The 12975-nt window shown below is 39.5% G+C and overlaps 1 protein-coding gene across 2 annotated transcripts in view; it reads right to left on the bottom strand.

Moving 5' to 3' along the window:
• The window catches only part of igf2bp1 (insulin-like growth factor 2 mRNA binding protein 1), a 47110-nt gene extending 40942 nt beyond the window's left edge, over nt 1–6168 (bottom strand). The window contains exons 1-2 of one of the 2 annotated variants that reach the window (XM_030337402.1): nt 5573–6168; nt 4357–4417 (exon numbers count right to left, since the gene is read on the bottom strand). In XM_030337402.1, the coding sequence (XP_030193262.1) occupies nt 4357–4417; nt 5573–5747 (236 nt within the window). In that variant the 5' untranslated portion in view covers nt 5748–6168. The remainder of the gene's footprint in view (nt 1–4356; nt 4418–5572) is intronic. The other variant, XM_030337391.1, reaches the window with a different exon arrangement.
• Between the last annotated feature and the right edge of the window lie 6807 nt (nt 6169–12975).

The raw sequence follows: 12975 nt of genomic DNA, 5'->3' as shown, positions 1-12975 counted from the left end.
TCCTCAAGCTTCCTCAAATCCTGCCCTTTTCTGATGAATTATTGCTGTGTTTTTTTCTCCTGCTTGTTTTACATGTGACCCCCATCTAGGCAGTCCCCCACCCCCAACCCACTAACACACACACATAGACTAACTTAACCTGGTGAAGCTACGCTAACACCAACACGCACAAAAAATCCCCACGTAATGCCCCTTTAACACCAAGCACTCATTATAGTTAGTAAAAGTCTGATTCTTAAATTCTTGTTGGATAGTAATTAAGTTATATTGTGCAATGCCTAGCCTATTTTTGGAAAGATAATAGATTTTAAGAGAATTCTTGAATAATTGCCAATAACATTTTGTGATTGTTAAAGTCCATCTTCGGCAATGAGAGGTAACAGTTATGTATGCACACTCGTCATTTGTTCAGCATGTTCTGTGATACAGGGTGTGTCAACAGTACAAATGTACAAGATTTACTGATAACCACAGGGATTTTTTTTTTTAAAGTTTCCAGTTGTTAATAATAGTGTGTATTCTGTATTACTGATCAAACTATTTTGAAATTACTGCGCTGGTCAAACTGGAAGTTAAACTGCACAATTATACAACCCCTTTGAAGCCCAAAATGTGTTACAATATTTACAGAATTTATTGTTGGTTTCAACACAAAAATTGGCTGGATAACTGTAAATATTTTTAAAGTTTAAACTAGTATGTAAAGGCTAAATTATAGCTGCAAGCTTGTGAGTCAGACTAGACTAGTACAACCATCTAGCACACATCTATAGGACTGTTACAACTTATAAGTTACATTTTTAGTGGAGGATCTTATCTGGACCATGCTACGAAGCCTCCAATCAGTTTTGCCATATCCTAATATGGGGCAACATGATTTTTTTGGTCTGATTGAGGCTGGCTTCATGTCTTAGCATAACAAATATTGTCAATTTATTTAAGCCTAGATGGACTTTGATTTTTATGAATAAAAAAGTATTCAAAGTCATTATTGTGGAAATGGAAAATATTGCAGAGTGGCCAAGAGAATGATATCTTTAGGGGTGCTATCCCGGAATTAACTTTCAACCGTAAATCAAAGCCATTTAATTAATAACTCCCAAAAGAACAAATAAAATAGGATAGAGATGACAGGTAAAGTAGAGATGAGTTTCTCTTTCTAACAGACCAAAGGGCTGACAGATATATACACACAGGTATAAAGGTTATGACTGCAGGGTGTATACAAACACAAGTGACTAATTTCATGTATCCACCATTTAAAATGGCGAGCAATAAAGTGGAATAAACCTTCAACATTTTACGCAGTTAATCAGACTCCCAAACCCAGAGTCCCTTGCACTGAGTAAAAAGATCTCATTCGAAAAAATAGGAACCCAAAGCTCACAATGTGTCATAAAATACATTTTTATCCAAAAATTGTAATAGCAGTATATTAACCAAGCATAACTGAACACAAGCAAAGGTGTTGACCGGATTTATTATAAGTATACATTTCCATTCTTTGATGCAAGTGCTTTTTTCTTCTGGTTTTAATAACCTTCTGAACAAATATATCCATATGGTCACAGATGAAGGTGGGGAGAGGTTTGTAACAATGAAAGCCTCCATCCCCTCAACAACGCCCCTTCCCCTCGAACCAACAGGCGCTCTCTCTCTCTCTCTCTCTCTCTCTCTCTCTCTCTCTCTCTCTCTCTCTCTCTCTCTCTCTCTCTCTCTCTCTCTCTCTCTCTCTCTCTCTCTCTCTCTCTCTCTCTCTCTCTCTCTCTCTCTCTCTCTCTCTCTCTCTCTCTCTCTCTCTCTCTCTCTCTCTCTCTCTCTCTCTCTCTCTCCCACACACACTTCTTTTTTTTTCTCCATTCACTGACTTTTTCTCTTTCTGATTGTTTCTCCTTGCCCCCCAACCCCCACCGTTACCTAATTCTCTATCCTAACCCCTCGCTGTCTATAATGGCCTCCCTGAAACTCTTCTAAAGTGACTCTGTTTCTATTGACTATATGAAACCATGCTTAATACAGGCCTATACTTCTACTTTTGTGCAATGTGCATTGATGTATTGGCACGTCTACCCACCTATTATAGAATATATGCCAAAAAAAATGCTTAATCTAATATACAAAATAAATAATAATAATAATAATTAAAATAGGACCTCTTGCTCTGCGTCAACATTGTGGTTGATGTTTAAAAACAAATACTTAGCAACATAACCCAATTATTTGGGCCATAGTGCCCTTAAATGCTCATTTATGCTTTGAAGATATGTTTTCGGTCTGATTGTTTGTAATTTAATATTTTAATGCATTTTGCAAAAGAGATAGAAGATAAACAACGGTATAATTGGGGAGAATGTTCCAACCAAATATGCGCAATCATGGTATTTGGGTCTTGTTGCAAATGGACGTCCATTTTAGGCTACCCGTTCCCCACAATATTCAGTTTCACAATACTTGTATCCTATTAATGCACGAATCAGGTGCCATTAAAAAAATGCCACAAAATTGACTTTTATCACAGGAGGCCAACTGCGTGCATAGGGAACGGAGCACACATAGAGGGGGAGCATGCCCTGAGCTCCACCGAGCTTCGCCATTTTCCTACAACCAGTGACGTCGTACGACTACTATTTCTGTAGGGTAGGGTGCCCACGTGGAGAGCCAATGTATGGAATGTGAATCTGACTTCAACGGTTAAGAAAGGACCCGCAAACAGTAGCTTTACAGCCTCTATATATGGCGATTCAACGGCATGTCTCATTCAAATCGATTTGTTTGTGATTGTCCATCCGTTCAAATACAATCGTAGACACAGGTGCCATACTATTCTACTATTCTACTACTATGCTACGAACAATTAAGAGGCTTGATTTACATGTGATGGAACGCCAGGCGTTTTGTACAATGCATCCAATGAATCCATTTTCAACAATTATTATGTTATCCCTTGTAGGTCTACCAATGAACACCTTGAATATAGACAGCATGCGTATGCGTTAAACGCATTCATACGGACACACACACACACACACACACACACACACACACACACACACACACACACACACACACACACACACACACACACACACACACACACACACACACACACGTTTGCTCAAATTGTGAAAGCACGAGTAGACCTATAGGCCAATGTGCGTGAATGCTTAGACCTCGTTATTACCTTGTTATCTGTGCCAAAGGTTACAGTCATGGACGATGTACTATTGGCGAATTCCTACTCTGTCTTTAGCAGGCCATCTCTTGTTCATACACACTCGGCAGAAAACTCACTTGAAAAAACTCCCATTCTGTTTCGTAGTCAGGTTTAAGTTAAGCAAAACAGAAACGTAACCCTCGTTTTAAACGGCCTCAACACGATACTAAGGAGTTACTTCCAAAATAGCTTCCACTCGTTTAGAGCTTGATAGGCTACATCGTTTAAAAACATATACGTAAAGAAAAACGACACACTAACTATATGCAGTATGCGAGTAGGCTACACGAAACCATAAGGCAACCCAAGTTGACAGACAAACAAATTCGCCCATAGTCGTATTTAAGAGGATTGTTTACACACATAGACAACTATATCTGAACAACTTTAAAAATGCGAACATACAAATAATGTAAAGAGTAACCAATGTCTGTGTTTGACTTATCACACTAGATAATCATATCCAATGCAGCATTTTATGTTTTCGTATGAGATAATATGTAGTATAAAAAACAGTGTAAATGGATGAAAAAACCGAGCCAAAAATGTAGCTCAAATCTATTAAATGTAGGCTAAAGGGCCATTTGTAATAGGTTCTCAAAATAAACACAACATTAAAATATGTACTAAAAAAAGGCTTTATAATATCATTAGGGCCAAACATAAACATGAGTAGCCTTCCGGTGTCCACAGGAAGGCCTGGAGTCTGCTCGACCTACATAGAGAGCATGTGCTCGTAGACTATAATGTGATGACGTTGCAAACAATGTTAACTCGTAGGACCTGTTCGCCCCTTCAACCACAACGACTCAATCAATCCATTTTTAAAGAAACACAAAGCCTACAGCGAAACCTGAATCGCCTTACATATTAAACAACAGCACCAGCTTTAATTCGCCCATATAGGCAAAAAATGCACTTCCTTCAAACACCAGCCACGATAATAGGGACAATGGTTAAAGCTCGATTTTTAAGGCCTACAATCACTATGTAACAATTTCCCATTTCGAAATCAGTCTATATAACCTAGTACAGGTTTAAATGGTCAATGATTTTCATTTGCACTCGAGGTCGGCCATGTCGGTTCTTTGAAACAACAACTGATGGGTTAAGGGGGAGGGTTAAGCCTTTCTATAGCCTACCTTTGCTTCTTGGGGACGGAGTGCTCGACCTCGATACGTTTCCCATGAAGTTCCACTTTACCTGAAACATAACATAACATGTTAATACACTAGTTATGGAAAGGGGCCCCTATCCGTATAGCTCTTGGGCCTACTTAGCTTTTCTGATCAGATATCCACTTCTTCCTCAAGTTATGGATTGTGCAACGTTACATCGAACTCCTGAAACCATAACGTAGGACCAATGTGTCTTATGGTTTATCCATTTTCTGGACATGAGAAAAGTCAGGGATTCCCTGGGCCTAATAACGAACAACAAAAGTTACTACAGATCTGAATGCTGTGCTCCGGCCGTCACAATACGTATTTATTTTGTTTTTGTTTACATTTAACACTCTACTTATGTACCGTCGACATTTGTATATCTATTTGACCATGCTCTATATTGATCATCAGTTAATCCTATTGAAATGGGACGAGGGGTTCACGTTGACACTGGGAGCATCCTAAAATACGAACGTGAGTGTATATGTGTGCAGCACTCCTTAATTTTTTTAATGAGGGGTTTCGTTTGATTACACCGCCCAACATGGAATGGTGATAATGCAATGCTTAAATGGAACGAGATAATTACGTTCCAAAAACATTGAACAACGTTCACAAGTGATTCACGAGATGTGTTACTTTGGCTTAGTGTGAGATATGTTGATATCTTTGTCATGGTGCGATGGGCTACCGGCTAAAGGGGGAGGGGTGTCTTCATTCTATAGTAGTAGAGTATCCTCCCATCCCTCCATTGTAATGCAAAGTATCGCCATCCTCTGATCGTTATAATATGGAAATTGGTGCAATTTTGTTTACTAAGCATAATGACTCCCCAGGTAATGGAATGTTAGATATACGGCTATATGCATGAATAGTGGACCAATTACGTTACTACATTTTATTTGACTGTATCTCAGCCTCGTGTGTCCTATACATTTATATGCTACTAAACGCGACCCTCCCACCTGCAAAAGTTGAGCACGTTTTGTTTAATGGGCGTGTATCCTTTCGCGTATCTCTTGACTAGTTATATCTCAAGTCATTGAAATATTGTTTGAATGTATCTGGGAGTTAGGCTCAACCGTCGGGCATGCACCACTACAGCACACTACCGTCAAATACACATCCCCAGAATGAATGGGCATACACAGACGAAGGTGCCGTTTACGTTCGATAAACCAACTTAACTCACCAGAAAACGCCTCGATAGCCTTCATAGCCCATTGATCGTCCGGACAATCCACAAATGCATAGCCGGTTTTCAGCAGAAATTCCCCGACGTATACGAGATTGTAATCTTCAAAGAGTTTAACCAATTCTTCGACAGTCACTTTATCGTTCAGATTTCCAATGTATAGCTTGTTCATTTTGGCAGATGTATTTGTAAGTCCAAATGGGCCGAACGGTCTAACGGAAAATATGCCTATAAAGTAAGAGGAGTGGGACTTCGTTGGAGATCTGACTCTATCTGGATGTCACACTAGTTGTGTCCACACAGGCAAGACCTAAAAAACAACAACTGAAAGATCCTCGAATACAAAACAAATCAAAACGGACTATCGAGGGGGGGGGGGCGGAAACGTTCAAATGATCCAGTAAAATATGTGGAGCTGTAGTTGAAATCAAAATCCTTGCAGTCGGCCCGTTGAACGAATAGAGAGCAGCAGCCTACTAGCCTATCTAACGCACTGTGGAGAAGGTGGGTTGGACTGGGGGTGGGTTTGATGATGGCTCTGTGGTAGTAGAGTGGGAAAACTATGGCGGGATCAAGTCTAGAGAAATGCCCCTCTCCTCTCCTCTCCCCTCCCTCCCTCCCCCTCCCCCTCCCTTGCTCTCTCTCTCTCTCTCTCTCTCTCTCTCTCTCTCTCTCTCTCTCTCTCCTCTCTCTCTCTCTCTCTCTCTCTCTCTCTCTCTCTCTCTCTCTCTCTCTCTCTCTCTCTCTCTCTCTCTCTCTCTCTCTCTCTCTCTCTCTCTCTCTCTCTCTCTCTCTCTCTCTCTCTCTCTCTCTCTCTCTCTCTCTCTCTCTCTCTCTCTCTCTCTCTCTCTCTCTCTCTCTCTCTCTCTCTGACACCGCCCCTCAACCTATTCGAATTCATGCTGGATTTTTGGTTTGCAAAGAGGAAACCACGTGGTCATTTTGGAGTAGGAAATGAGGGGAAGGGGAGGGGCGGCCCACTCATCCAAGGGTATAATATTCACATATTGTGCGTGTGTGTGTGTGTGTGTGTGTGTGTGTGTGTGTGTGTGTGTGTGTGTGTGTGTGTGTGTGTGTGCGTGAGATCGTGTGGGTGCATGCTTGTGAGTATGTGTGTGTGTGTGTGTGTGTGTGTGTGTGTGTGTGTGTGTGTGTGTGTGTGTGTGTGTGTGTGTGTGTGTGTGTGTGTGTGTGGGGGGGGGGGGGGGGGGGGGGGGGGGCTTTGGCGCGCGCATATAGGAAGAGCTCGCTGTAGGCTGTGCAGTACTGTGCGCGAGCGGTCTAGTCACGGTAGCGCTGTGTGTTTACAAATGGATCTATGCAACAGGCCCACGAGGAAACACATGCGCTGGAAGGAATACTTGTTTTCAATACAATTTACAATTATAACCTTCATCAACACACTCCATCTTCATATCTCACAGATAGTAGGCTATATGGATTTTCCTTGAAGCCTGAACCGTCTTTATACATTTCCTAACTAAAACATGCAACTCTGATCTGAGTGACAGTGTAGCCTACGAATGGCAGTTTAATCTAATTAATCAAACAAACCATTTGTGGCTGCAACCGATATGCATCGTAATCAGATTTCACAAAAATAACCTACACACAGTCTGAACCAATGTATATGAGGCACATGTACATTTTTAACCAAGTATCTTAACCTAAATTATCTATAGCTAACTAGCCCCACACCAAGGCATTTTTTTCAGGTAAGGCATCGTAATCAGGTTAATAGCTGGGAGTGTCCTGGTCGCAGAGGATAGTAGGCTAGTACTGTGCTAATTTCGTTCATTAGTCAATTTTCTAGAAAGACAAGAAAGGAGGACAAACTACGGAACTATGTATGGGCATCTGGTAATAACAAGATGTATTTTGTGATTCATGTTGGCTACTACGCAAAGACAATCTAACACAAACATTGTCGCGTCAATTGGTGTAGCCTACCTGTTCACCAGTATATACAATGTATTCCTTAATGTTACATTGATAACCTAAAGCAAACCTCCGACATTAGTGCACGTCAGGAGGGGGGTTGGGTGGTCCAGGGTCAAGAGAGCTCGGCTGGTATTAGGATGCATCTATTACTGCGTTGACCTGATATCCATCTCAACCGCTCTGAACTACATTTCCTCGTCTAATTACTAAGAGCAGGCTCCATTTGACACGCAGTGAGCCCGGGGCAGTAGAAAGAATGCATCAAAAACGTATTGAGGAGATAACTTTTTATCTTTTTTTAAGTTATATCATGTAGCGGTTGACTGACAGCAGGACACAGGCGCTAGGCTACTGCACCCAACAGGCGCTACACTGCTTGGAAGGAGGAACCGTCTCAAAATGGAGGCACTGGCTGCGAAGCGTTGAGGCACAGGCCTGAAGACCCAAGTATCTAGCTGTCATTGCCCAAGCATCCACAGACTCACTCACACACACACACACGCACACGCACACGCACACACACACACACACACACACACACACACACACACGCACACGCACACGCACACACACACACACACACACACACACACACACACACACACACTACCTTGTTAGTATTACTCCCACTGTTGTAACAAACGCCTATTACGGCCGCCTTTCGGAAACGTGACTCTCAAGAGTCTCTATGTATAGTAGTGTAAAATGGCTCCTACTTTCAAAATGGAGTAAATGCATGATTGGTTACAGATTTACAATGTTTGCACCGACGTTGAGATATATTTATATTTCACCGAAAAGCAACAAAGCTCCATGAGCGCCATCAAAACAATTAGCGCCTTTTCTATTTCTGTTTTGCAGTTTGGCACACAGTGGGTGGGTGTCACACACAGAGGAAGTGAAATAAGCGAATATCCCGGATTGTGGTAGGATTTTGCATCCACAACTCTCCTTCTGCTGCAAAGGCATTGCTCTGTTTGTTCTGGGGGAGGGGTGATCGGAGGTCAAAGGTTGGGGGGGGGGGGGGGGGGGGGGGGTAGTCTGGTCTGGAGGTAGGGAGGAGGAGCCTATTGCCTCACAACATGTAGAGTAACTACCATCAATTTAGTTAGGTTTAAGTCTCAACATGTGTGCTAACATCCACATGTGCACACATGTTGTATAACATTATGTTGCAAGTGAACATGTTAACCCCAGTAGCATGGACAAGTCTACATGTGCACACAAAATGTCCATACATTTGCATACAGAAAAATAAACATGTAGTCTATTCTACTGTGGAAATAATAATACAACTAGGAGAAATCATTTTTCATCCACGATTTCTTTAACATCTTTTGTAACATCACTTATATGTGATATCTGACTGGAAGCCGAGGCAGTCATACCTTGCTTTCTCCTTCAAATATATAATAAATGTAATTTTATGTAAAAAACCTCATATTTAAAATGTGATTCTTTGTCTTGAAGACTTACTTTGAAAGTGAAGGAAATATCTTCTACCAAGGAATCTACCTACACATTTGGAATGAAGCATGCTAGAGATTACATAACTTCAGGTTTAGCTGTGTTATACAATGTTGTACCCTGGCCAAACACGTTTTAAACATCATGTTTTAACATTGCAAAATCTAGTTTTGTTCATGATTCTATTTTTTCATAATCATAAACTCCTGATTAAAAATAACATCATACTTTACTAATAAAAGTAAAGTATTGCTTGCAACTGTGTTATTACAACAAACCCTAACTATATCTATAACAGGTTGAGTAGGATTTGTTTGAGTCAAAAAAATCACTTCAACCTGGGTGTAAAAGCAGATTCAAAACTTTCACATAGTTCTTTAGTTTGAAAGCTGTGAGGTTTAAAGAACATGCATGATGACCTTTAGGTTCTCAGAATGTAAGGCCTTGAAGAAATTAAATTCAAAAGGTAATCTATTACCCTTACTCCTCTCCTCTTGTGCACTTTCATTCTTGAGACAATTATTCCCAAAACAGACTAACATGACAACATACATTAATTTGATTGCTTTGTTTATTGTACTTTCAAAGTTTAATCTATTACACTTGTTGATTTCTTGTTGACAAGATTAATGAATATGAACAGCAGAGTCCAAATAAATGAATAATTGATTGGTATTGAAATTTGATGTTACACTTTTGATAACTATCTTGGTTAGAAGGCAGGTTTCTGTTTCTGTTCTGTACTATCAACACAGCAATATATTACAAACTGAGTTTTTCTCTTTTGTTTCTTTACATTTTCAGTTAAAGTAAATTTCCAACCAAAAAACAAAGGAACATATATCTAACCACCATCATTCAATTAAAACAAAAACAGATAAGTTCAGTTTCTTACAAGTAGCAGAGATATTAGATCAAACTAGAAGGCCTTTTGCTACTGAAAAAAGTATGCTTTCACAATCAATATGGCCCTTTTACATTATTAGATAGATCGAAAACCTTATTTTAATGATTTAGCAAACTATAATAGAAATGAAAAATAGGGGCATGTTACGTTAGATGAATAACACAACATATAAAAAAATATTTCTGATATTTAGGAAGAACATAACAACCTCAAAAGTTATTACTTTTCTCTTGTTATAAAGTATGAATACACAATACCTACTTATAGTTCAGGAATATATTTAGCCCGATTAATGTAAGGTACTCAACACATCGCCTTTTTGGTTTGGGGAAACTTTTCGTTTTACATATCGACCAATGTATACATTGTGGAACAGCCAACAACCATAACTCATTGTACAGCCAAATCTCCATATTCAGAATCGTTTTTTTCATTTTATTCATCAAACTCTTTAGTGTCTTTCTTCCGTTCTATTATCAGGTGTATCTTGGTCATACATATCCTTGATGCATACATTTCTTGTTGTCATTCAGATGTATAGATTTCTGAAACTCCTTCCCCATGTGGTGCAATTTTATAATAAATGACACGTTTCAGTTCACAACCAGGCCAAAAATAGCCTTTAATGATAAATCATTATCATATCTTAAACCAGCCTAGAGTGGAAGAAGAGATTAACTTAATCCAACAAAAATTAACAAACAATTTTTTATAAGGATTTTAGAAACATCAACATATAGTTATTGGATCATTTTGCACATGGCATCTAAGACTAACATACTGTTTAATTTGACTTTATGACAGATGGCAAACGTTTTAGAGCTCAACGTTGTCTTGAATCAAATGGACATTGATCAATTGAAAACAAGAGTCATTGTTAATTGTTTATGCTTCTTCTAATTTCTGATATTAATTGTTAAGGATTCCAATTATTCCACGTTCCTAAACTTGCCTAAAAGCACCTTTAGTTAGCTAGAATGCAAATTTAGTTAGTATATTCTCTACTGGTGATTGTGTGACATTTTTAAAGCAAACTTTTGTTTCATGTTGTAAACTACTTTTATTACTGACGTACACAATACTTTACATAAAGACTGTGGTAAATTGCAGGTACTGTTCAATTGAGTAGGGGCTAGTTCTAAAATAAATACATTGTAGATGGAAAGGACAGCTGCTCCTGGAGGACTAAACAAAAGCCTATTGATTTGTTTTTAAATTACTGAAGATAATCATCAACTTTAAGCTTTCATGTCTTAAATAAATGTGTGATCATATAGAACAAACAAATGTATCGAAAAAAACGAGTTATTTTACCAATAATGACGTATGCACCAACAGAAACGAATTTACTCAAAAGAAAGACGAAAGAAATATTATAAATAGATACGTTTTGAAGCCAAAACAGAATTGTTTTATTCATCAACACGATGATAAAAAATAGTTTATATTTGCCCATAGCTACAAAGCCAAAACAGTTCTTTAATAGTTAAACTAGCACGATTTACTTTTGGAAAGCCTTAAACCTGATAACATATTTTCGTTATTAATTGCATTGAATCTTAGCAGTAGGCTACTGCTACAAACCCATGGAACAGACGGTTCAAGTCTGTATCTTGGTCTACCTTGGTATCTTGGTCGCTCTCTGGCTGAGCGGATCTTATAATGGAGGGAAGCCAATTGAAAGCGTCGGAAAACCGTTTTATAAGCGGACTATTTTAATGCGCACTCGCCTACTAAATAATATCCCTCGTGTGGCTCCCAGCGAAACCGCAGCTCCTGTTGTTCTCAGAAGGCACAAAATGGAGAGGGCTAGGAGGGGGGTTTCCTTTCAGAAAACCGACAACCGGGGAGGGGGTGGTGATGGGGGGTCGACTGCTAGTATGTTGGGGACGGAAACACCAAAGATATGCATCGATAACAATCTTATAATAATGATTAGCCCACAATTAGTTAATTATTTGGCATGGACTTTGTGGAATGGGGGTAAACTGCCAATAACAGTGAGCCGACCCGTACCCTAGGACCAAGGTCTACCTGTGTTTCAACTTTAAAGTTATTCAAGCAACTTTGGGAACAAAAAGGAAAATACATGTGTTGTTGTATAGGCTAGTCCACAGGACAAGACGAACAAGTCAAATAGATTAGAACCAGGCTTCATTTGGCCAAGTTGTACGACTTGATTCAAACTAGCTGAATTAACCCTATAGCTAGGCCTTTAATGCTCGTACTGATGTTCAATGAGTGCTTCACGTTTTTCGCATAACAAGTTTAAATATAGGCCTAGTGTAAATAAAGTGACGTATTTATACGCGGAACCCATTTTTCTCTCAGGACCGCTGACGCCACGAAGCGGCGGGCGCTGCGAATATTGCATGTAGGCCCCCTATGTCCGATGCATAGAGGGCCTATAGGTGTTATGATGTATGCCAGAGTGGTTGATCCTAAACCTCGTTACAGGCTATTTGATGAGTGAATTTTCGTTCCTCAACGATGTTGTTAGTATGGATTTGAAAGTTAAATATTAGATCTATAGCCGATAACAGAAAACCACTACAAATAAAAAAAAACAATAGCCTACATTTATATTGATATCTGTTTTTGCGTCGATAGGCACACTGCGGCTTTTGCGGATATTTCTTTAAACATTTGAAATCCACCAGGTATCTATCCGATGAATATTTAATTCGTTTATCCTCGCCATTAAGGCCACTGTTAAACTATGGCCTCTTTCTGGGAAATTAAATTAGCAGGGGGAGGTTTTTTTCTAGGGGCTTTCGTTTAACTGGTATCGTCACGTGCACGTTTGCGTGTTAAAGTTTATTCTTGCGTTTATGAATAATTGTGCTCGAAATCCAACGTCTTCAAGTCACGCGATGTAACATTTAAATCCGAGGCCCTGGCATCACTGAAGACAAAGAACTATCGAAAAGGCAAACAATTGTTTTAGACGAATATGCATTGATATACAGGTAATAAGCCCTTCACTGGGTTGTACATTTATATTCTCGTTGATTCGGAACAATGTTTGGTTCGATGTGTATTTCAACAACTAATGATGATCCTTTCTTCCGAGCGGGTTTGCATC

The sequence above is a fragment of the Gadus morhua genome, chromosome 2, assembly GCF_902167405.1.
Source record: "Gadus morhua chromosome 2, gadMor3.0, whole genome shotgun sequence".
Lineage (NCBI taxonomy): Eukaryota > Metazoa > Chordata > Actinopteri > Gadiformes > Gadidae > Gadus > Gadus morhua.
This window is presented reverse-complemented; position numbering and strand designations above follow the sequence as displayed.